At 42.8% G+C, this 26,456-nt stretch overlaps 1 protein-coding gene across 13 annotated transcripts in view; it reads right to left on the bottom strand.

The window, feature by feature from the left end:
• Positions 1 to 896: 896 nt before the first annotated feature.
• USP40 (ubiquitin specific peptidase 40) overlaps positions 897 to 26,456 on the bottom strand; it is a 92,203-nt gene continuing 66,643 nt past the window's right edge. For 6 of the 13 annotated variants that reach the window (XM_060151800.1, XM_060151799.1, XM_060151801.1 and 3 more), the window contains 11 exons: positions 24,538 to 24,574; positions 22,642 to 22,706; positions 19,523 to 19,597; positions 16,528 to 16,654; positions 14,410 to 14,555; positions 13,032 to 13,150; positions 8,378 to 8,443; positions 5,955 to 6,165; positions 5,720 to 5,815; positions 4,144 to 4,238; positions 897 to 2,799 (listed from right to left, as the gene is read on the bottom strand). In XM_060151800.1, the coding sequence (XP_060007783.1) occupies positions 2,436 to 2,799; positions 4,144 to 4,238; positions 5,720 to 5,815; positions 5,955 to 6,165; positions 8,378 to 8,443; positions 13,032 to 13,150; positions 14,410 to 14,555; positions 16,528 to 16,654; positions 19,523 to 19,597; positions 22,642 to 22,706; positions 24,538 to 24,574 (1,401 nt within the window). In that variant the 3' untranslated portion in view covers positions 897 to 2,435. The other 7 variants (XM_060151808.1, XM_060151809.1, XR_009541009.1 and 4 more) reach the window with 6 other exon arrangements.

The raw sequence follows: 26,456 nt of genomic DNA, 5'->3' as shown, positions 1-26,456 counted from the left end.
TATCGTGGTCCCCACTCCCTCAGTACGCTGGTTCCAAGTCAAATCATTCATGTCATTGAGCTGCTGCTGGCCGAACCGCGAGGCGCTCCATCCGTCGGGCCCAACCCAGACCCCAGGCTGCAGGTAGGAGCTGGTGGGCCCGAGGGCCCAGCCCCTGGGCTGTGGGGGTTGGGGCTGCTGATAGGAAGGTGGGGGCCCCGCAGAGTGCCCCTCCCCCCGGGACTAGAGCCACCTTCTCCCCGGGGGAGAAGCTGCGGGCGCGTCAGGTCTGCTCAAGGCAGCCTGAGCCAGGGTGCAGGCAATGAGCTCCTGGTGGGCGCTGGAGACGTCTCTTCCTTTAACTAGCTCGTGTGTCGCTGTCATAGCTTCACCTTCCTCTCTGCAGTGCGGCGCCTTCCCAGAACGTACACACACCCACGGTGACCGGTCACGTCGTTTACTGACAGGGCAGGACTGAGCACGGAAGGTGCGGCTGCTGCGTCTCCCGTCCAGCCGGGCTGAGGGGCCCAGGACTTGGCCCTTCACAACCAAGTCTGTCCCAGAGGGAAGCCAACCTCTCTGAGCCAGGATTCTGGATTATCAGGGACTTCTTGGGCCCCGCCTCCCCTTTTTGCCAGGAAAGTGTCACATTTGAGTAAATATGTTTTCTGAAACACAAGCACCCCTGCCAGTTCTATTTTCCTAGAAGGAAAAGAGAACCAGACCACTTCCAGTTTCTTCAAATACAATTATTACCACGAGTCTGAGTTTATTTAAAACCAAAACACAGTTCTGTTATTTTTACAGCAGTACTGAAGTGGTATTTCTACACATAAACCCCAGCGACTTAGCATCTGTAGTTCTCTTGGGAAAAAGGCCAGGACAACATGAAGCAGTCAGCGCACAGAGACGGGAGGTTACAAATTGAACAGTTTATTTTTTCTTTAACAAACTCTTACAGCTCTCTCCCTGGAGCCCCACTCCATCCCCAAACTGGAAGGAAGGAAGGAAGGAAGGAAGGAAGGAAGGAAGGAAGGAAGGAAGGAGGGGAGCAAGCCGACAAGCAGAGACCACCCGAGGCCCCGGCCGCTCACCGTGGACACCATGCAGCACCTCGACCCCTGCCTGTCGTGGTAGGTGATGCCCAGCAAGGCCGCCGGCTTCTCAGAAGCAAGGCTTTTCAGTTAGAACATTAATGTTTTATTACAGTGGAATGAAGGGGCACACCAAGGAGCCCTGTCAGTTACGGGAAAAGGGACAGAAGAGCCTCTACACAAGAGGGGCAGTCAGGGAGCTTACACTTCGGCCTCGTCACTGCCCGCCAGGTGCGTCTGGAGAGTCTGGACCCCACGTGCGCGTCTCCTGAGACAGAGTTAGTGTTTGAGGCCGGAAGCACTCGCCAAAGCCCAACTTCTTAAAACACGACTGCTTCAATACAAATTAGTACGTAATTCGCGAGCCAACAATTTCAGACGCACACACAGAGACCAGAGTTTCTAGTGGTGGTGTTGACACTGTTTGGAAGGAGGGAGGACAGAGGAAGGAAGGGCAGGGCATTCGTTCCACTCAGTGGCAAGCTCTGCGGAAGAGCAGCACGGGCGCAGCAACATTCACGCAATTTCCTTAAGCCGGTGGTGCAGGCGGAGGCCTAGCCCACGTGTCATTTCCTTTCCATCCCTTACATTTAAGAGCTATTATTTTAATATCATCAGTGGTAAAAAGGCTGATGAAAAACTGTGAAATCAAGAAGATAACCATACCTAGCAAGAGAGTCGCTATAGAGCATCACTGAGGTATAAGAAAGTAAAGAATTTGTTTTTCCTGCTTCTGACTGAGTTAGCTTGAGAAAGTGAGTCACCCGTGTCCAAAATCACTCAGCTCAGTAACACAGACGCGACGTAGCTGTCATAAATACCACTTACATCTTTTAAATGGGAGAGCCAGCTATGCCGCATTAAGAAGACTCTTGGTTCACATTTTCTTTTTCCCATTTTAATCGAGGCTCCTCAGGACTGCCCCCTCAGCCCTTCCCAGGCTTGTCAGCCACGACCCTGCCTCCCCGTCAGGCTCCCAGAAGGAAGAGGCCCCGGCGAGAATGTTCTGACCACAGACAGCACGGGTCGGACGCCAGCTCATGCTGCCCCCTCCCCAGCGGCACCCGACCTCAGAGGATGCCCCGTCGGTCTCATCCCGGAAAGAGAGGTAACTAACGCTTCAGAACCACTTCTAACTCAGACCAAAGGGGAAACGTGCCGTTTGGGGACCAGAAAACAGACTCCTGTTTATGTCACAGCGTGAGCCTGGCCAGCCCATCGCTGTGAGCCGAGCTGTCAGAGCCTGGGCGGCCACAGATACCTGAACAGCGTGAGAGAGAGAGTGGGGCGGGTGTACTTTAGAGACAGGTGTGTAGGGATGAGCCACGTGGCACGTCACCCATGCCTGCAGTTAATGCAAAACTAGTCAATTTTTGTATAAAGATGGTGGCGGGGCTCGAGTGTTGGCGCGAGGGTGTCGGCTGGTTGGCACCTGTGGTGCGGCCAGGTCCGTGCCAGCCTGGGGGGACGCGCCACGGAGCGGGTGACAAGCGCACTCGCCTGGCCTGCGATGGAGCGCCCTCTTTGCTCATGACAAAGCAGGGCTCTGAGTCCGTGTCCACACCGGGCAGAAACCAGGAAACGGGCCAGGACCTGCAGCAGGAGTGTAGGCCCTGTGCTATCTGAAGCTCCCGACGTGGATGGAGAGAGAAGCTTCTGGTCCACGGGGGCGGGGAGGCATCTCTGCACCAGAGGGGACGTCGCTGCTCCGCACACGAAGGGCTTCCTGGCTGCGGGGACACAGAGGCCGTCACGGGGTCACATCCCAGACGCCAAGGGCCCCACCAGGTCGAGGAGTGACTCCACATCTCATTCCAACTTTCAGGGTCAAGTCAGGGCGGGCCACAGAGACGCACGGTGTCAGTTTGGGCAGCATTTCCGCACTGCTCCCTCGGGGACCTCGGGGTACCCCTCCCCGGGGCGCACTCCCACGCCCTCCCCACAGAGGGGTCCAGCCTCGGGGCTTTTCTCAGCGGCTGAGGGAAGGTGTCTCAGAGCAGTGCAGTCTTTCCTGCTTCACCTTCCCAATCCAAGCGTGACCTTCACAGATGCTCACGTCTGAAACGCCCAGCTCCGCACATGGTTACAGGGTCACACACCTGGGGGACACCGCCTCCACCCCAGCCCTCGCTTCCCTGTCCTGCATGCCAGGCGGAGGGCATGTCTTCTTGCTGCCGTCACAACGCCTGACACTTGGTACCCAAGCTGTGGAAGGTGGGAGGAGAGGAAGGCTGAGGTGAGCAGGGGCTGGGCCAGGCAGGCAGCCTGGTTCAAAGGCTACTGCCGAGAGGAGAGGCCACCAAGCCAGAAGCAATGAGGACGGGGACAGGACACAAGACCTCAGGAGACTGGAAGTGGGGACAGATCAGGACGACCACCCACACCCCTGGTGTGGCCTGCGAGGGGTGACTATGCAGACCACGGTGGTGGGAGCCAGGCCCAGGCACGTGGAGGTTGAAGTATCAGCACTGGTGGAAGGTTCCAGTAGATTCTGATAGGTGTCTGTGGTCTGGAGGCCAGGAGAGAGCTGGGCTGTGTACAGAAGAGGAAGGAGCGAGCCCACCCAAGGTGACGACTTGGGCAGAGCAGAGCGAGGAAGATGGATGGGGAGGGAGCTCCCTCCAAGGGGAGGGTTGGTTGGGTGAGCAACCTGGCTGGCTGCCTGGAGGGGACAGACGGGGTGGAGAGTGACGGAGGTGACAGCAGGAGGACACAGCTGCAGCAGGGTCAGGAAGCGTGAACCCTAGACAAGCCAGGGCAGGTGTCTGAAGGAAGAGACCCAGGGATGGGGGAGGCCGACTGCAGGAACAGGGCCCCGGCAGAGGGAGAACGAGACCCGGAGCTCGGGGAGGGGCCTCCTCCTCGCAGTGAGCTGCGCCCAGGTTCCTCCTGCACGGTCCCCAGGAAGCCACTCGAGGGGTGATGGAGAGAAGGTGGGCAAGCGCAGGCAGGGAGGAGGGCTCTGCTGTTTCTTTCCAGGCCTCAGTCAGGAGCTTTCCAGCGAGAGCAGGCGCGCCAGCGCCTGGAGGTCGCGGTGGAATCTGTCACGTAGGTGAGGACCCTAACTTACCGCTTCTTTCTCCCCAGAGCAAACGCTTTCTGTTTTTCTCTTCCAATGTCATCTCTGACTGTACTGAAATCATCATCATCTTCAACCAGGAGATTCTGCATTTCAAAATAATTAATGAGCAATGTTTTCAGACATCTTTTTAGTCTACCTTTTTTTTGCGTTATGCGGGCCTCTCACTGTTGTGGCCTCTCCCGTTGCGGAGCACAGGCTCCGGACACGCAGGCTCAGCGGCCATGACTCACGGGCCCAGCCGCTCCACAGCATGTGGGATATTCCCGGACCGGGGCGCGAACCCGTGTCCCCTGCATCGGCAGGTGGACTCTCAACCACTGCGCCACCAGGGAAGCCCAATCTTACAACCTTTTGAACTCTCTTAAACAGAGCTGATGGTTTGACTGTAGAAAAACTAAGAACAGTTTTGTATTTTCCTTTTAGAATTTCTTTTACCTTTCAATTTTTGTTTATTTATTTGCTTTTCTTCGTTGGGCGGAAGGTCATATTACATTGGTCCCATTCTTTAGTACAATGTTGAACAGAAATGGTGATTAAGGGAATACTTATTCCTTAATATAAATAATTTAATATTAGTGAATTATTAATTCTTAAATTAAGGATTTAAATCATTCACCCTTAATACAAAAAATGTTATTATATGACAACAAAGTAGGTTTGTCCAAGGAATGCAAGGATGGCTCGGTGTTGCGAACATGTTTATGTAATAACACTACATTACCAAATTGAAGGAGAAAAACGATATAGCTAATTAAACAGATGCAGAAAAAGCACAGAATAAAATTTAACATTTAAAAAAATTTAATATTTAAAAATCCAGGGCTTCCCTGGTGGCGCAGTGGCTGAGAGTCCACCTGCCAATGCAGGGGACGTGGGTTTGTGCCCCGGTCCAGGAAGATCCCACATGCCGCGGAGCAGCTAGGCCCGTGAGCCATGGCCGCTGGGCCTGCGCGTCCGGAGCCTGTGCTCCGCGATGGGAGAGGCCACAACAGTGAGAGGCCCGCGTACCGCAAAAAAAAAAAAAATAATCCAGTGCTCATTCATGATTTAAAAAAAAAGAACTTAGAGTAAACTAGGAATGGAAGGAAATGTCTTAACCTAATACAGGTACCTACATAAAACCTACAGCAACACACTTAGTGATAAAGCTTCACAGCATTTTCATTCAAGTCAGACCCAAAATTAAGCTTTTGGTATTGAGGTTCTACTGGCCTCATAAAATGAGTTCTCTGGGGGCTTCCCTAGTGGTGCAGTGGTTAAGAACCCGCCTGACAATGCAGGGGACACGGGTTCGATCCCTGGTCCGGGAAGATCCCATATGCCACGAAGCTTAAGCCCGTGTGCCACAACTACTGAGGCTGCGCTCTAGAGCCCGCGAATAAAATTTATTTATTTATTTATTTAAAAATGAGTTGTCTGCTTTCCCTCTTTTTCCCCCCCGCTATTTGAAACAATTTATATTAAATGGGATTATCTATGCCTTGAAGATTTGATAAAACTTGTCTATAAAATCATTTGATTCTGGTGTTTTGTCAAAGTGCTAAGTTTACTGTTAAAAACGTACCTTAATGCCAATAGTATCTCCATCTTTCAAGTGATAAGGCGCCCCCTGCAAATTATCTTGCTTTTTCTTCTTTTTCCTCTTGGTAATTTGCTGGTTCTACAGAAAAATTAAGTATCTTGAGTAAAGAAAACTCAATCTCAAATTCTTACTAAATTCCCTGTCTGTGGAAAACTGCAGTTAATTATTCACTATGCCAGTGAGGCCCGATTTCCCTGAGGGAGCCCCACAGCTTTACCCAGCTAGGTACTGGAAGCCACTCAAACTTTTCAGGAAGGTATTTGGCAATTTCAATTTTCTCCACAGGAAGAGAATAGAAATCGGCCACTCGGTGCCTCAGGGAGCCGGCCGTCCAGCCTCGGGCAGTGTCCCACACCAAGTCCACGGGCAAGGCATACGCCCTCTTGCCAGGGAGGCGCATCTGTGTCCTCAGCAGCACATGCTGGGGGCTGCATCAGAAAACAGTCACGTCAGATTTACAACAAAATGGGAAACACGCAATAACCACATAGCTTCTCCTCTGACTGTTCTGAGTTTTTTTATAAGGAGAGATTTTCCTTAAACCCTGAATGCTAGTGGGAAACCTTTACTTTGATTTCCTTCAGTCCTGACCCAGAATGGAGGTGAGCTCCCATTCTGAGTCCACAGCAGGGTCCCTGGGGAGGCAGCAGGCAAGGCTGAAGGCAGAGGAAGAAGTTCCTCAGTGGGGCATGCAGGGAAGAGGACTGGAGACAGAGCTGAAAGGGCCGGCAGGGCTATCCCGGTGATGAAGGGGAAGAGGGGTTTCCCGCTATGGCGACTTCCTAGGAAACGCTGATTTCAGAACCAGAATCTGTGAAGCTGGCAGAAAACTTAGCCAGGGAGAAGAAACGGAGGGCTCAGAGTTAGGAAGAGAAGATGATGGGTGTAGTTGTAAGAGCAAAGGAAACCTTTGCAGGAGATGAGCACAGATACGAGGTCCTTGAAGGAAGAGAAAGAGGAGAAACATTCAGAAAGGTTGGAAAGAAATTTAGACGTATGGAGACTGTTTTAGATAGGATGTGAAATAAAAGCTACAGATAAGAACTGGAAGGTGGAGAGGAGAAATGAAAACTTTAAGGATGGTGAGACAATGAACGATTTTAATGCTGTATTTCTATTATACTAGTGTTTTTATCAAAAGAAAGGGTAACACAATTGGAGGAAACAGGCAACGCAGGGAGAGCGAGGGCCCAGTGAATTAGGAGATTGGACTGAAAGCGGGGGACTGTGGTCAAGAAGGAATTTTTGAGAGGGTGTAGGTGTTGCTGAGGTCAGTGAGCAGAGCTGAGGTCCCAGAGCATGCAAACTGTGGTCAGTGTAGATGCAGGAGCTGCCAAGGAGGTGACAGAGTCTGGGTGAAGACCACGAGGAGCCAAGGTCCTCGCTGAGCGGGGGCAAGAGTGCTCCGGAGGTCAGTCAAGGACAGAAGCGGGGAAGGGGGCTGAGGAAGTGCACAGCATGGTCTTCAAAAGGACACTGCTCACGACAAACATGACAGAGGGTCCGTTTATATTATGTAATATAATCTATATTATAGAAAGAGCTCACACAAATTAGACTTTTTTCTAAGACCCCAAATAAAACAGGCAAAATATATGAAACAATTCACTCACTCACAAAATACAAATGGTTTACAAGCCTTTCAACAAACACCCTAATCTTACTAGATAAGATAACCATTTTTCATTTATCAATTTAGCAAACATTTAAACAATGACAACATTCAATGATGGTTTGATGGTGAGGTGAAATAAATACTTAGAAACACAGCTTGTGGAAACATAATGGTATAACTTACCTGGAAAGGAATTTAACAAATAAGAGGTTTAAAATGTCCATACCATTTGATCCAGAAATTCTCCTCCAGGAAACTACTCCTAGTAATACAATTTGCATTAAGAATGCATTTTTATAAAACAGTGGGATAAAATGAAGGTCACACGGTTGAAAGAGTAGAGTTGTTACACAACAGGAGGACAACAAGAATCATCGTGTCACATCAGGTAAAAGAATCTTAATATTTGGTGTTACTGACAAAAATGTCTTATAAAAGAATGTCCTATAATGAAAAAAAGAATAGGTAGGTTTGAACGTGGACAACTTTGGGGTGCTTCTTTATTCCATAAATAATTACTGACTATGACAAAGGCACTGTCCTAGGTATTGGGGAGGCAGCAGTGACCAAAAAATGAAGTGCTCGCCCTCACAAAACTTACAATCTAGTAGTGGGAGACGGATAATAATTGATAATTCAATAAGTGTATGTCAGGTGATATTAGGATGAAAAAAGTAGGACAAGGGGCAGCATGTCAGGTGTTACTATCAATTGGTTTGACAACAGACTGTCTGCAGGCACTGGTAAGAGCTTGGGATGAGCATCTTGCTTATACTTCAAGATCATTATGGGTTCAACATGCATTGGGACTTACTGAAAAATTCTGTTTTTATGGAAAAATGAGTTCTAAGATCTAGACACCAGACATACAAACACATTTCTAGAACACAATCTGTTTTAAGTTGCCAGACTCCTTAGAAGCAGTGAAAAAAACACTTAAAAAATGTAACACCTTAATCAATAGTAAAACTATCCATTGGGATCAGACAAGTGTATAATTTTGTATGTGTAGTAGGACATCTTACCCCAGGTTTTCTTCTTTCTGAAGGGGCTCTAAGCAGATCTCAGTTCTCTGTCCCAATTTATATTCCCTGATAACAAATGAAACAAAATAATATTGAATGACATATCACTTAATTTTTTCAAAGTTTTTTTCTTAACCAATTTCAAGTATTCTTAAGTGAAATATTATACCATATAAGAACACTCAAAATTTAAGAGACTGCCATGAACAATTATACACCAAAAAACTGGACAATGCAGAAGAAATGGATAAATTCCTAGAAACATACAACCTACCAAGACTGAATCATAAAGAAACAGAAATTCTGAACAGACTAATTATGAGTAAGAAGATTGAATCGGGGGCTTCCCTGGTGGCACAGTGGTTAAGAATCCACCTGCCAATGCGGGGGACACGGGTTCAAGCCCTGGTCCGGGAAGATCCCACATGCTGCGGAGCAACTAAGCCCGTGAGCCGCAACTACTGAGCCTGCGCTCTAGAGACTGCAAGCCACAATTACTGAGCCCACGTGCTGCAACTACTGAAGCCTGCGCACCTAGAGCCTGTGCTCTGCAACGAGAAGCCACCGCAACGAGAAGCCCGCACGCTGCAACGAAGAGTAGCCCCCACTCGCCGCAACTAGAGAAAGCCTGCGCGCAGCAACAAAGACCCAACGCAACCAAAAATAAATAAATAAAATAAATTTATTAAGGAAAAAGATTGAATCAGTAATCAAAAACCTCCTAACAAAAAAAAGTTGAGGACCAGATGGCTTTACTGATGTATTCTACCAAAAGCAGAATTAATACCAATCTTTCCCAAACTCCTCCAAAAAAAAAAAAAAAAACAGAACAGGAGGGAACACTTCCAAACTCATTTTATGAGGCCAGCATTACCTTGATATCAAAACCAGACAAGGACACTATAAGAAAAGAAAATTAAAGGCCAATATCCTTGATGAACATAAATGCAAAAATCCTCAAAGAAATATTAGCAAACCAAATTCAACAGTACATTAAAAGGATCATACACCATGATCAAGTGGGATTTCTGCAAGGGATGCAAAGATGGTTGAACATTCGCAAATTAATTGGTGTGATACAACCACGTTAACAGAATGAAGGAAGAAAATCGTATGATCGTCTCAACAGATGCAGAAAAAGCATTTGACATTCTTTCATGTTAAAAATTCTCAACAAACTGGATATAGAGGGAATGTACCTCAATGCAATAAAGTCCATATATGAAAAGCCCATGGCTAGTATCATACTCAATGGTGAAAAGCTGAAATCTTTTCCTCTGAGATCAGGAATAAGACAAGGATGCCCACTCTTGCCACTCATATGCAACACATTGGTGGAAGTACTAGCCAGAGCAATTAGACAAGAAAAAAATAAAAGGCATCCAGACTGGAAAGGATGAAGTAAAGTTGTCTCCATCTGCAGATTACATGATGATATTTATAAAAAACTCTAAAGACTCCACCAAAAATCTGTTAAAACTAATAAATGAATTCAGTAAAGTTGTGGGATACAAAATCAATATATAAATATCAGCTGCATTTTATATACCGACAGTAAATTATCAGAAAGAGAAATTAAGAAAACAATCCCATTTCCAACAGCATCAAAAAGAATAAACTACTTCGGAATAAATTTAACCAAGGAGGTAAAAGATCTGTATACTGAAAACTATAAGACACTGATGAAAGAAACTGAAAATTCAAATAAATGGAAAGCTATTCCATCGTCATGGATTGGGAGAACATTGTTAAAATGTCCATACTACCCAAAACAATCTACAAATTCAGTGCAATCCTTATCAAAATATCAAAAGCATTTTTCAATTAGAAACAGAAAAAACAGTTCTAAAATTGGTATAGACCCACAAAAGACCCTGAATAGCCAAAGCAATCTTTTCTTAAGAAAGAAGAACAGGGCTTCCCTCGTGGCGCAGTGGTTAAGAATCCGCCTGCCCATGGACATATATACACTACCAAACGTTAAGGTAGATAGCTAGTGGGAAGCAGCCACATAGCACAGGGAGATCAGCTTGGTGCTTTGTGACTGCCTGGAGGGCTGGGATAGGGAGGGTGGGAGGGAGACGCAAGAGGGAAGAGATACGGGAAAATATGTATATGTATAAACTGATTTACTTTGTTATAAAGCAGAAACTAACACACCATCGTGAAGCAATTATACTCCAATAAAGATGTAAAAAAACCCAAAAAGAATCCGCCTGCCAATGCAAGGGACACGGGTTTGAGCCCTGGTCTGGGAAGATCCCACGTGCCGCAGAGCAACTAAGCCCGTGCGCCACAACTACTGAGCCTGCGCTCTACAGCCCGTGAGTCACAACTACTGAAGCCTGCGCACCTAGAGCCTGTGCTCTGCAACAAGAGAAGCCACCTCAATGAAAAGCCCTCGCACCGCAACGAAGAGTAGCCCCCGCTCGCCGCAACTAGAGAAAGCCTGCGTGAAGCAACAGACCCAACGCAGCCTAAAAATAAATTAAAACAAAAAAAAAGAAGAAGAAAGCTGATGGCATCATGCTCCCTCATTTCAAACTATACTATAAAGCTATAGTAAAACGGTATAGTACCGGCATAAACACAGACACATACATCAGTGGAACCCAAAAGAGGGACTTCCCTGGTGGTCCAGTGGTTAAGACTCCTCACTCACTTCCACTGCAGGGGGCACGGGTTCGATCCCTGGTCAGGGAACTAACATCCCACATGCCACCCAGCATGGCCAAAGGAAAAAAAAAAGAACACAATAGAGAGCCCAGAAATAAACGCATACATATATCGTCAATTAATTTATGACACAGGAGCCAAGAACACACAATGGGGAATAGAGTCTCTTCAATAAGTGGTGCTGGGGGGAACTGGACAGTCTCATGCAAAGGAATGAAACTAGACCCCTACCTTACACCTTATGCAAAAATCAACTTAAAATAGATTAAAAGATTTGAACGTTAAGACCTGAAATTGTAAAACTCCTAGAAGAAGACAGAGGAGTAAGCTCCTTGACATCAGCCTTGGCAATGGTTTTCTGGATTTGACACCAAAAGCAAAAGCAATAAAAGCAAAAATAAACAAGTGGGACTACATCAAAATAAAAAGCTGCACAGCAAAAGAAACCATCAACAAAATGAAAAGGCAACCTATGAAGCAGCAGAAAGTATTTGCAAATCTAAGGGGTTAATATTCAAAGTATATAGAGGGCTTCCCTGGTGGCGCAGTGGTTGAGAGTCCGCCTGCCAATGCAGGGGACACGGGTTCGTGCCCCAGACCGGGAAGATCCCACATGCCACGGAGCGGCTGGGCCCGTGAGCCATGGCCGCTGAGCCTGCGCGTCCGGAGCCTGTGCTCCGCAACGGGAGAGGCCACAACAGTGAGAGGCCCGCGTACCGCAAAAAAAAACAACAAAAAACAAAGTATATAGAGAACTCATACAACTCAATAGCAAAAAGCAAACCATCTGATTTAAAAATGGCAGAGGGCGTGAACAGACTTTTTTTTTTTTAAAGAAGACATACTAATGGCCAACAGGTACATGAAAAGGTACTCAACATCATTAATCATCAGGGAAATGCAAATCGAAACCACAGTGAGGTATCATCTCACACCTGTTAGAATGCTTATCATCAAAAAGACAAGAGATAGCAAGTGTTTTTGAGGATGTGGAGGAAAGGGAGCCCTTGTTCAATGCTGGTGGGAATGTAAATTGGTCAGCCACTATGGAAAAACAGTATGGAGGTTACTCAAAAAATTAAAAATAGAACTACCATATGATCCAGCAATCCCACTTCTGGGTACCTCACCAAAGGAAATGAAAACAAGATCTCAAAGAGATTATCTGCACTCCCATGTTCGTTGCAGCACTATGCACAGTAGGCAAGATATGGAAAAACCTAGTGTCTGTTAACCAATGAATGGATAAAGATGTGGTATATGTATGTATGTGTACACACACTCATACACACACAAAGGAATATCATTCAGTCATAAGAAAGAAGGACATCCTGTTGTTTGAGACAACATGGATGGACACTGAGGGCATTATGCTAAGTGAGATAAGACAACTGCTGTACGATATCACTTATATGTGGAATCTAAAAAAGCTGAACTAATAGAAACAGGGACTAGAATGGTGGTTACCAGGGACTGGGACTGGCTGAAAAGGGGAGATGTTGGTCAAAGGGTACATACTTCCAGTTATAAACTATAATCAACATGCTGTACATGACATCCCCAGAACATATTGATCTTATAACACTGAATTATATACTTGAAAGTTGCTAATAAGAAAGTAGATCTTAAATGTTCTCACAAAAAGGAAATGGCGATTATATGATGTGATGGAGGTTGTTCGCTAATGCTACAGTGGTAATCATTCTGCATTATACGTCTGTCAAATCAATAGGTTGTACACCTTAAATTTATACAGTGTTATATGGCAATTATATCTCAATAAAGCTGGGGGGAAAAACAATCAAAATTTTGTTCACAGTCTCTGGACCATAGTAAAAACAGATGAAACTACATTTATACTTAATATGAGACACTGAAGTTGTCTCAGAGTTTAATTTATGATAAAAAGTATCATCGACATGACAAATGTGGAATGACCTAGAACGGGCTGTTGTGGAGTGTTCACTGAGAACCCTACCTGAGCCGCTGATAGTGGACTCGTAAGAGCCTGCCGGGGCGCCTACTTTCCACCGTCCAGGCTCTAAGGAAGGCGGGCGATGGGATGGAAAACTCCGAGAAGGAGGGCAAGGTCATGGCCTAGAAAAGAAACAGACATTGGAAAAAGCACTCTTAAAAACAGACTGCTTTAGGAAAAAAATAATGAAGCGCTACACAATGACATTTAAGGGAAAGAGTATCTTAGGTAATGATAATATCTACCCCAAAAATCCACAGGAATATCGTTTAAATGAAATTAACCCTGAGTAATTTTTGTATCCCTCTCTACTGAAATCAGCCTGAGAGATTTTTCTGTTTCTAAATCTGAGCCAAAAGCTCCTTTTCAGTGATTATGTTTTAGAAAATGAAACTTTAAAATTAATTTCTATATGACTATATAACTCAAGAGCAGAGGCCTCTCTAATAAAAGCAAGGACTCATCTTCAACTTCCATCTGTGCTCATATAATTCAACAAAGTTTCCTCTGCCATGGAAATAACTTCTGATTTTGAAATATTTCAGAATCTCTGGATCCAAACGCTAGGCCCAAACCGCTGGACTAATTCTGTAGGGGTGGATAACTATTTATATACTTAGGCTGTAGTATATAAAATGGCCAATATTCATCCGTTTTAAATCTAGAAACAGCAATTTTGTATCTTTTAATCTAATATAAGAAAAAAAGTCTCTTTCTACTTGTTCTTATTAGAATAAGACCATTTGTTTTTTTGTGGAAGGTATTTCAGATATTGAGGACACACAGAAGTCAATCAATGACTGATATTCACCTTACATGCACCTACACTGTTTCCTTTAAGAGCAAGAAGGGATGTTCATTTTAATCCAATGAGAATAAGATGCTTCTTAAGCATTGTGTGTTGTATTCAACCCGGCCTTTCCATTTGGACAGAACACTGTGTCTGTGAGTATTAATGTCCAGGAAAACAATACAGTATCTAGTTTAACATAAAGCTGATATTCTGACCTCCTGGGCAACTGACCACACAGCTTTTACTAACAACATTTAACACATGAATCACAATGACACAAAAACAATGTAAATAAAGGAGTAAAGTGAATGCTTTACAAATGTTCCAACAAATGTTTCCCTAAAAAATCAAAATGAACATAAGCTGCAAGTCACTGAGGAGATTTCAAATGAAAGCACAGCATGCCTGTCAGAGAGGGGATAAATGAAAGCCACAGGCAACTGGTAGAAGCAAACCCAGGGAGCTGTCTGAGCAATATGTGTGTGGCCTGTTGGGTACTCACCACTGAACATGGCATATAACACATGCCCTATCAGAACAGACTGTAATTGAGGGAAGAGGAAATAGAAGAATATATTAATATCTCACTGGAAGCAGCCAGATCACCAGTAAGGTACGCGCTGCAGGAGGAAGGCTGACCTGAGACTTCAGCTCCCCCAACGTAGCATCTTCTGAGATTTCAACGTCTCCCAAGTAGCGGAGGGAAACTTCTGCATGCGCGTCACTGGGAGCATCTACAAAGGACAGAGCAAGATGTTTGACAGGAGCTTTAGACGTACTTAGCTCTTATTTCTGAAATACAGGCCACGTTTTGATACTGCAAACGGGTTTAGTACGATTCCATCCAAGCAACTCAGAATCTGAATTCCTCGGGTCAGCCCCTCAGGACTTCACGGGGAGGAAGCAGGGCCCAGTAGATGGGCAGCCAGGGAGCATGCTGTGGGCACAGCACCAGGTCTTCTCACTAGAATGGCTTTGAGGAATTTTACACTTGGGCTGTCTACCTGGAACGCTCTTTCCCACACCCTCTCCTTCCTCAAAGAGGACTCTGCTGGTTGGATACCCTGCCCTGCTCTCATCTTTTATTTAACCTGTTTCTCTCTCATAACACTTGTCCCAACTTGTTACTCTTTTGTCTGTCTGTTTTCTTATGTGTGTGTATACATGTGTTTTTTTACATATATATATTTTAACCTAATCTGTCTCCCCTACAGAATATGATTTTCAAGAGAGAACAGGTCATCTATCTTGTTTGTCTCTCCAGTGCCAGGAATGGTGGGTGCCACACAATAAATGTCCAATAAATGTTTACTGACTGAAAGAATTCTTGACAATAAGAAGGCCTTTCTACATTAGTTTTAAAAAGGGGAAAACAAAATGCTCTCATATAAAACTCTGGACATAAAAGTTGATAACTAAATTGGAAATCAGTAATTTGACTCATTTTTGCTTTAGTTAAATGTCTTTGCTTACTGCTGGGCACACTGCTAATACATAATAGGAAATTAATTATAAGTAAATTAAGTAAAAAAGCTCTCTTCATGAGTGGTTCTTCTTGTGTCTAAGGCTGCTGTAAGTTGGTACTACCTGAAAGACACTTTTAGGAAATTCTCAGAAATAAAAATATTTGCCATATGTTGTGATACAGAAGGACTACCAAAAAAATGAACTGTTTTCTTTACTTTCATGGAGAAACACACTGCTTTTTAAGTTGTAACTATTATTCTATCGCAAAATCATTTTTAGAATTGTTCAACATGTCTAATATAACTCAAACAAAAAATAACTTAATGCCAATTTCATAGCTAATTCAACATGAAGTATTTTATTGCTCTATACATACAATCCTAACTTCAAAAAGTAAGGAGATCATTTGTGTTAGTTTCAGTGCTGAATTTTGAAAGATAAAAAGAAATGTAAGTATATAATACTTCAAGGCATTAAAAAAGCTAGATAATTAAGCATGATAAAAGGAAAAAAATATAAGAACTTGGTCCTACTAAAAATATATTCTCTTTATCTACAGTTACAAAGGAGATTAACTTGTGTCTTCTTATAATGAAGTGGAAACCCACTTTTTACAATGGCAATTCAAACTCCCTGCCTTTGCTCATCATGACGTGTGTGCTGAATTCTGCCTGTGGAGAAGAACCTTAGACAGAGTGAAACAATATGTTTATACCCTGTCTGTGAGTCTTCTCAGAAGTCAGTGAGCTGGAACGCCCTTGAAGGAGCTCCTGGGTGGCGGCAGCAGAAAGAACAGGAGCTGCGTGGGGTCCGGACTCCAACCCTGCCTCTCTGCCCCTTGGGGCTGCAGTGAAGACACTGGAAGCGACTAAAGCGTCAATGTCTTAGTCTGTTACAATAACTGGGGCTGCTATTCCTACTGCCATGAGGCACTTGAGAGGTGATATTATATAACAATTCCTTGAAAAAATGTAATATATTGCTATAATAATAATGATAATAAAAATAACATGGCAAATGAAAGGTAAAGCCAAAAAAAAAAGAGATGGTATTTTATAGAGGTTACAAACCACTGTATAAAAATAGGATGGTATTATTATTATACTATGAATTATGGAATAGATTTTGATTTTCAACCTTATATTTTAAAAATACATATTTCAGTTGCCTCTCAGCAGAAGCAATCATTTTACTTTTCTTTATGACACACTGGCTGCTGTAATTCTGTTGTGTTCTCACCTTGGATGGAATTAGCTCTCCAGACCCCGCCTTGAGAAAAGGTACAGTTTGTCTGGTCCTGATGACTCTTCCAGTGATGCAAGGTACCCCGTGGCTGGTACCACCAGATGGGCACCTTCAGGAAACCCTGAGGAATGGAGATTTCCAACTGTTGTGATGCACACAGATTAAGTCAACTTCTACTTCCACAGAAAGAAACTTTTTTTTTTGGCCATGCCAAGCATCTTGTGGGATCTTAGTTCCCTGACCAGGGATAGAACCTGTGCCCTTGGCAGTGAAAGCAAGGAGTCCTAACCACTGGACCACCAGGGAATTCCCAGAAAGAAACATCTTGATATAGAATATGTTCCTGAATTTATTTTTCCTTAAGATGTATGTATTAACTGTCATGTATTATACTTGCTTACTGTTTTTACAATCAAAGTTTAAAATCATAAAAATCAGTCTTTAGGATGACTGGGACCAATGTTCTATATCTTCTTTTTTTTTTAAATTTCATTGCAGTGGGTCTTAGTTTTGGCTCGTTGGCTCCTTAGTTGTGGCTCCACGGCTCCTTAGTTGTGGCATGCAAACTCTTAGCTGCAGCATGCATGTGGGATCTAGTTCCCTGACCAGGGATCAAACCCGGGCCCCCTACACTGGGAGCGTGGAGTCTTATCCACTGTACCACCAGGGAAGTTCCTGTTCTATATCTTAGTAGCTACAGTAAGTGAAAAGTATAAACAAACTAACAAAACATTTGACAGAACAAACTATATAAATGTTTTCAGGCATTGTAAGAGCACCATAGCACAATGCAGCAGTTACATGCAGTTTTTATTTATAAAAGTTTCTAAAGGAACTTTATAGAGATCCAACAACCTATTGATCTAAGGTGCATTCCTATATACCAACTACATGAAATAAACTCAACTCCTTAAACACATTCTGTAATTTCAGTTTTACTAATTTAACTGGTTCTTCCCCACCCCTTTTTTGAGCGGGAAAAGAACTTGAACAGATTTACTCAATGAAAGATCAGTTGCTATTACAGTGCGCAATTTCCAACAACAGAAGATGAGAATGTGAAAAAAAAAAACATGTAAAGTATTTTAAATATGTATTTCAGGAAATGCATATTAAAATGAGAATATTTTTCTGTTTATCAAATTGGGGAAGATTAATACTCAACTTCCATGCAGTAAATAAATAAATGTAAATCAGAGCAAAAAACACCATTTTTTTTCACCTGTTAAAAACCAGAAAGTCTAATAATATTCTACGGTGGTGAAACTGTAAGTAAACCTGAGCTCCTATATGTTGGTTCCAGGAGTAGAAACTGCTGCAAAGTCTCTGGATGGTGATTTGGTGCTGTCAAAATTTTAAATGCCCAAGCCCTCTGACCCAGCCATTCCATGGTTAGGATTTTACCTTCTGATATACTAGCCCATGCATACAAAGATATTCACTGTAAATTGTTTATGGTAGCAAAAACCATGAAACAACCTCAAGGTCCCTCTTCAGAAGACTGGTAGGCCATAACTTTTGACAAAGCGATTTCAATTCTAGGAATATCCTGTAGATACATATGTGCAAAATGGCAAATAAGTGATATTTTTGGCAGTGTTATTTGTATCGACAAAAGACTGGATACAACCTAAATATTCTTTGAAAAGAGATTGGTTAAAAAATAAATCACGGTACCTCCATATACGTCAAATGGAACGAGATAACTTCATGGGTACTGATGTGGCATGTATATGGGGGTAATGAAAAAAGCTAGGTGCAGAACAGGGTGTCAAGCTTATAATCATTTGTGTAAATAAAAATATGTATATACATATGAATGTGTACATATGTATATACACATACATACGTGTGTGTGTGCATTAAATTTAATAAGCACGTGCCTCTGGAAGGATACAGAGGAAGCTGGCTGCCTGTGGAGGGAGGACCCCAAGTGACAGGGGGACAGGAGGGACGGGGGATACTTTTCCTGGCCCAGCTTTTTATACACTTTGAATTTTGTATCATGAATATTATCAATTCAAAAATTAACTTTAAAGAGCACAGTATAAAATACAACAGAATTCTATGAAGTCATGAAAAAGAATAAGGTAGGTCTGTATGTGCTGATGTGAGATCCTCAAGATATATTAAATGAATAAAAACAAACAAAAAACGAAAGGTATAAAACAGTGCATAGACTATGACCCCCTTTATGTAAACTTTGAAAAGGATACACACATATTTACATTCAGCACACAAACAGGCATAATTCTTTTCTTGGAAGGATACACAAGGAAAAATAAGTTTACTGTGGCTCTTTCTGGAGAGAAAGATATGGGAGAAACTTCTGTTTATCATTTTATAGGCTTCTACACTGTCTGAGTTTTCTAATCATAAGCAAATGATTATCTGAATGCTGGAATTCTGGGTCATTTTCATCTTTACATGTGTCCACATTAAAACAAAAACAAACTAATAAGTAATGGCTTTTCCAAGTGGTAATACACAGTGTCTATGGAAGAGCAGTGGTGTGAGCCCTCTCACAGACACACATTAGGACTGTAAACTTGGTACGACTCTTTGGGAAAACAATTTGGCTTGTTAATTCCATCTTTAGAATTGTCTTAAGAAGGATTTATATTTATTACTGTTTATAAGAACAAAAAATTTTAAACAAGCTAAAATCCAAACAACAGGGATATAGGTGAATAAAACTGTGGTAAGTCATATATTGGATATAATGATTGTTTCTGGATTTTATGGTCAGGTTAAAAAGTAAAATATAAAAAGTAGGAAATAAAATTGTACATACAATTTGACTTTATAGGAAGAAAATATATAAAGATGTAAAATATGGTAGCTGTCTGATTGGTAGGATTTTGGGTAAGTACTCTATTCTCTTTATGATTGTATTTCCCCAGTTTCACACAATGAGAACATATCATCCTTGCAATCATAAAACAGTAGCTGTTATTTACAAAATGTCTATTCAGGAGCAAAATCTTACCAGAGGAGGAAGTTTTCCTTCGATTAAAAGCAAAGTGTCTCCAGAAGAGAGCACGAGCTCCCTCAGTGCTGCATCCTGGGGACACAGAAAGTGAAAAGCTTTTTTGTCACTTATGGCTTCTGAAAGGAAGAAAGAGACCGTTCGATCTTTTTAAAAAAACCCTGTGCCTCTATTACCCTTTCAAGAAATAAGTAAATGAATAACGAAGCAGATATTGAAGAGATAGAAATAAGCTAAAACCATAAAAAAGTATATCATTATGTATTAAAACTGTATAATTATGAACTGTAGAAGATTAAAGGAAGGGAGATGGATGAGGTAAGAAATGACAGATTAATCTACAGAAGATAAAATTTTAGTTAAGCCCAAAAGATGGGCTGGATTTGGGAAAGCCAGAGGAAACAAGAAGGAATTTCTCAGGGAAAGAAGAACACGGCGAAGTCCAGGTTAAGTCAACAGTCAGTATGACTTGTGCTGGGGAAGAGCTAAGAGACCAGATTAACTAGAATGGGAGGTATCTGCTGGAGAGTAACGGAAAGAAAACTGGGTTGGAGAGGTGGTCACAGGTCAAAGGGATGCGGAACAGAAGAAAAAGAGTTTTCAGTTGCTTTAAAAAAGCCACTCAAGATTTCTGCGAAGGGGTTTTTAAAGATCAATCTAAGCTGCCACACTTGTGACATACTGAAGTGGGGAACACATGGGCTCAGGAAACCATTTGTAGTAAATTAGGTAAGAGGCAAAAAACCACAAGAAAACAGGGCTTGAACCAGGAGGCCGGCAGTGGGAATGGTCAAGAAGGAGTGGAAAAACTGATTGAAGGCTGAGACCAAACATGACGGATGTAAGGTAAGTAGCATAAGCCACATTTCAGGCAGAAAAGGATCAGGATGGGAAAGACAAGAAGCAAATCTGGGAAGCGGAGCTAGTTCTGAGGGTAATGAGTTTGCTTTTAGATGAACTGTTTGATACTGATTTGGGAATTAATAAGAGGAGAAAATAAGGAAACCATTTGACTAGATACACTCTTTTGACATCCAAACTGTATGTCCTGAAGATTCTTTGAGGTTCACTTTTTACTCCAGGCAGTCAAATTCCTGGCCAGGACCCAAGAGGAGCCTCTCTGTATTGTCCCTGATCATTACACAGCAAGGACTGTTTCCCGGAAGGCCCTGCTTTAGATCAACCTCTGTTGATGTTCAATGCCAGTGTCTCACTGAACAGAAAGCAGGCGGATAAAGACTGGGGGAAAGGGGAGTGAGCACAATTGTGTAAGCTTTCTCACAAAGCTTTATTCTGGCTGTACTTCTAAGGCCATGGATTTGGACTGTGAGGTTTGATGCTACTTGGAGCAACAATAAGATGATTAACCAACATGAAAAGATGCTCACATCACTAATTATCAGAGAAATGAAAATCAAAACTGCAGTGAGGTATCACCTCACACCAGTCAGAATGGCCATCATCAAAAAGTCTGTAAGTAATAAATACTAGAGGGACTTCCCTGGTGGCACTGTGGTTAAGAATCTGCCTGCCAATGCAGGGGACACAGGTTCAATCCCTGGTCCGGGAAGATCCCACATGCCGCGGAGCAACTAAGCCCATGCGCCACAACTACTGAGCCTGCGCTCTAGAGCCCGTGAGCCACAACTACTGAGCCTGAGTGCCACAACTACTGAAGCCCACGTGCCTCGAGCCTGTGCTCTGCAACAAGAGAAGCCACTGCAATGAGAAGCCTGCACACTACAATGAAGAGCAGCCCCCGCTCGCCGCAACTAGAGAAAGCCTGTGCATCAATAAAGACCCAATGCAGCCAAAAATAAATAAATAAATTTATTTAAAAAATAAAAAATAATAAATGCTGGAGAGGGTGTAGAGAAAAGGGAACCCTCTTGCACTGTTGGTGGGAATGTAGATTGGTGCAGCCACTATGGAGAACACTATGGAGGTTCCTTAAAAAACTAAAAATAGAGCCAGCATATGATCCAGTGGTCCCACTCCTGGGTATATATCTGGAGAAAACGCTAATTTGAAAACATACATACACCACAATGTTCACAGTGGCACGATATACAACAGCCAAGACATGGAAACAACCTCAATGTCCACTGACAGATGAATAGATAAAGAAGATGTGGTACATATATACAGTGGAATATTACTCAACCATTTAAAAAAAAGAAATAATGCCATTTGCAGTAACACAGATGGACCTAGAGACTGTCATACTAAGTGAAGTAAGTCAAAGACAAATATCATATATCACTTACATGTGGAATCTAAAAAAATGATACAAATGAACTTATTTACAAAACAGAAACAGACTCACAGACATAGAAACAAACTTATGGTTACCAAAGGGGAAAGGGGGGGGAGGGATAAATTAGGAGTTTGGGATTAACGTATACACACCACTATATATAAAAGAGATAACCAATAAGGACCTACTGTACAGCACAGGAAACTATACTCAATATCTTATAATAATCTATAATGGAAAAGAATCTAAAATAGAATATATACATTTAACTGAATCTCTGTGCTGTACACCTGAAACTAACACAACATTGTAAATCAACTACACTTCAATAAAAATTTTTTAAAGTAAGATTAACCAGATTGCAAACACCCTGTGATAACACTGCTCCTAAGTCTACCCTACGAGTCTGGGCCGGATTGAGAGATGCAGTTTGAATCAGAGCCTAAGTGACTGATTGGTAAGATGAATTCTGCCATCATTAACTTACAGAGAAACTCTCAGATTAACATATTCAGGTTTCAAAATTCAGAGTGTATCTTCAAATTCTTTCACTGGTACAAATGTCTTTTGTTCTCTGTAGTTCTCTGCCTGTTAATGAAGAACTACTACTAGAGACATATTCTCTTATCAAAAGAGGGCTCAATACAGATGTCAGATGTGTTCCCACTTAGCTGAAACTTTCCCTCTGACTCTGTGAAAAAACTGCAGTAAGGAAAAAGTAGACCCCCATATGGATTTGTATATCCTAAAAAAAAAGTAAAGCTTTCTCTAGAATTTATTCACATGAGTAGGGTGGTGTCCTTATGAAAATACAAAATAAGCACAATCACTTTACAAATGAAATGTACAGAAATAATCTTACTTCTTCCCATAAAGCTTCCCCAGCTTCATAGCACCAATCCATTTTCCGTAAATGCCATGCGTCTCCTATGAAGGAATCAAAATCAGATGAAAAAGAATTCAGAATAATATGTTTTAAGAGTTTGTCAGGAATGACCCTTCTGGATAAATGAATATCAAATGGGATATCATCTAGTAAGTATTAACTAATTTTTTTTTGCGGTACACGGGCCTCTCACTGCTGTGGCCTCTCTTGTTGCGGAGCACAGGCTCCGGACGTGCAGGCTCAGCGGCCATGGCTCACGGGCCCAGCCGCTCCGCAGCATGTGGGATCTTCCCGGACTGGGGCACGAACCCGCGTCCCCTGCATCGGCAGGCGGACTCTCAACCACTGCCACCAGGGAAGCCCAGTATTAACTAATTTTTAAAGTAAATTATCTCTTCCAGGGCCTGAAAAAAATTAAGTCATTGCCCCAACTTGGTTAATTTTCTCTCTATTCCACCAAGAACTGTATACTTGCAAATAAAAATAAGACTTGGTACTAGTATGCAACATCTACTTACACCTTTATTATTTACAAGTACACAAGCGCATCCACATCACACGTTAAGCATAGACAGATGTACATACATAAGCACAGAATCCCTCCTAAAATCATGAAATTGAGTTTTATTTCACTGTCTTGGACGAAAACACACGCTAACATCGCTCAGCAACTGACACCATGTACGGCAAACCTGTCCTATCTAGTCAGCAGCGATCTAACGAGAGCGTGTCCTTTTGGCACGTGCTTCAATGTAGTTGGTACAAACGAACATTTACGAAGGTTAATCAGATTTCAGTTTTTCAGCATGCTTGCTACACACTCACGACATGGGGAGAGAACTTTTTTCGGGGAGAGGGAACCGAGCAAAAGTTGAAAATCCTGATGGTTAAAAAACTAGCAATGTTTTGTAACAGTCAACTCCCCCCACCCACCGAAAGAAGCTACAGACGAGCGAAGAAACACAGACCTCACATTTATCCTGCACAGGCCACAGGTTTTGAATCCCAATACTGTTCTTTGTAGACCCTCTTTTGTCATCGGTTCTAGTTTTAAATGCAGTAAGATTTATATCGATATTTAACTTAATCTAAGTTTGTTTAAAAAAAGAAATTAAGTTAAGAGTGAACACCATTACTTCATAGCAGAGCATGGTAGAAAGAAATCAGAGTTCTGAAATCAGAGCCACTTAGCTACTTGCTCTGTAACACTGGGTAAGCCGTTTAACCATTTTCAGCATCTGGAAAGTGGGAACGGGGGATGATCCCTGCATGGGAGGACTACTGTCGAGATGACCCGAGGCATCACACAGAAACTCCTAGAAGTTGAGCAAGTGAACGTCCCTGCCAGATAACAGAGCCCCATGCTTCCACTCTGGTGGAGAGAATGGTAAGCACTCACTCTAATGAAAGCAGTGTGGTGCTTCCTCAAGCTTGCTCCGTGGGTCCACCTGGGTAGCCACTTCAGGACACCCTGGGTTTACTTTTTTCATTCATATTACATTCCCTAATCTATATACAGAAATACTGGCCTGAAACACAATGCATTGAAATTCTGAATCCATGAGGTTAAAAAAAGAAATTCAGCAAAAGATCTAGGAAATTCCAGAGGGTCTATATCTTAACTGTATCTCTTTTGTACCTTTCTTGTTCCCTATCTAGTCTCTCTTTCCTTAGAATTAGGCTAACCTCCAACTAGTTTTCTTTTAGCCTGCAAAAAAGAAACAGAAGAATTATGTACGTATAGAAATGTAAAGCATAACTGACAACCCTGGAGAAAAAGAAAGTTGGAAAAGTTTTCATTAGGCTTATAGAAAATGTATTATAAGTAAAGGATGTGGATAAACTTACGTATCATCATGGTCTGTAACTTACCTGATAGGCCAGATTTCTCCAGCATTACCTTTAAACACTGTAAGAAAAAAAAACTATGTTCATTAGTTGTTCTATATCTGAGTTACAGTATTGTGAGAAACACTCTTTTTTGACCCTGGGCCTATCTGAGTCTGATTATATTTAGTAATTCTCAAATAGATAAAGATACACACGATGCAGTGATTAAGTAAGCGCTTCTTAAGGGCTATGTGGCGCCGACTCAGCAGGGAAAACCAGTTTCCAGTGTTTGCAACCAGGTCTATCTAAAAGTTCATCCACTTCCAGGACTGCGGTATGATTCCCTTCTTATGAGGACTAACAGTGTATTTTTGACCAGATGTGATTAATTAGGCTGATTTCACAGGACTCTGACTCCTAGAGAAGGAGATTAGCTTTTATTTATCATCTAAGAAACAACTGGTCACACGTCAACTCATGAGGGAAGAACGATGCATACTGTGAGCTCATAGCACAATTCAATAAACGAGACACGATTAATAGACGTTTAAACAAAACAAAAATAGTCACAAAAAAACTCCCAACTTCTTGAGGGGAAAAACATTCTTAAATAACTTTCGGGCAAAGGAGTATGTAAAATTTCCTTTATACTGTAACAGAGCAGAGGGAGCAGCACACAGGATGATCACTGCTGCCCTGCTTGGATCAGGAGAAAAACGGCCAACAATCCAGACATCCCTGCATTAACAGGGCAACATTTAAATAAACTATGAGAGGTCTTAAAACAATTAAAAGGATAAAAGAGATTTATATTCACTGGTCTTAAAAGATCTTTAAAATATTTTAGTGAAACAAAGTTCTGGGATCCCATTTATGATTTTAAAGAAAACCATACAAGTCAAGCTCTTATTTCTACACGTACATACATACCCACACATTGGTACACACACGGCAAAGGTACGGAAGGATACACTCTACTGATGTGGATAAGATTATACTGTCCAATGACAACAGTGACTTCTGCGGAAGCGACAAGGATAGGGTGGTGACCAAGGGGGATTTTTAGTCCCCCCAAAGTTTAAAAAATAAGACTAAATCCACAATTACTTGTCTGATTAAAAATAAAAGAGACTCTAGAATTAAAGATTGTTTAGAAAATGATGACAGTGACAACAGAGTATGTTAAAATAGGGAATGGGGGCTTCCCTGGTGGCTCAGTGGTTCAGAATCCGCCTGCCCATGCAGCGGACATGGGTTCGAGCCCTGGTCCGGGAAGATCCCACATGCCGCGGAGCAACTAAGCCCGTGCGCCACAACTGCTGAGCCTGTGCTCTAGAGCCCACAAGGCACAACTACTGAGCCCTCGTGCTGCAACTACTGAAGCCCGTGCGCCTAGAGTCCATGCTGTGCAACAAGAGAAGTCACCGCAGTGAGAAGCCCATACACCGCAACGAAGAGTTGCCCGTTCGCCGCGACTAGAGAAAGCCCGCGTGCAGCAACGAAGACCCAACGCAGCCAAAAATAAATAGTAAATAAAATAAATAAATTTATTAAAAAAAAAAACAGGGAATGGGACCAAAGCCATATTCAAAGAAAACTGCAGTCTCAAAGGCCTCCATTATTTAAGAAAAACAAGCAATTGAGCATTCAGCCTAACTGTGTTCCAGACAGAGGAAACTGCCGGTGTAAAGGGCTGCTTGAGGAGCAGCCTAGTGGCCAACGCGGCTGGAGTAGAGCGAGCGAGAGTAATAGTCAGACTCTTTCTTTAAAAATACCAAAGGGCCAGATCACACAGGGCCTTGCAAGGTCACTCGGGGCTCCCCCCCTCACCCCGAGTGAGATGGGAAAGCAGAGCAGGGTTGTGTGCAGAGGACTGACTGACCTTACACTTTAAAGGATTACTCCACTTCTTTGTAAGAACACACCCTGGGAGGTGTCAGGCTGGAAGGAAGGAGATCGGT

The sequence above is a fragment of the Lagenorhynchus albirostris genome, chromosome 6 (assembly GCF_949774975.1).
Source record: "Lagenorhynchus albirostris chromosome 6, mLagAlb1.1, whole genome shotgun sequence".
NCBI lineage: Eukaryota > Metazoa > Chordata > Mammalia > Artiodactyla > Delphinidae > Lagenorhynchus > Lagenorhynchus albirostris.
The sequence above is the reverse complement of the archived record's forward strand: the minus strand, read 5'-3'. Positions and strand labels throughout refer to the sequence as shown.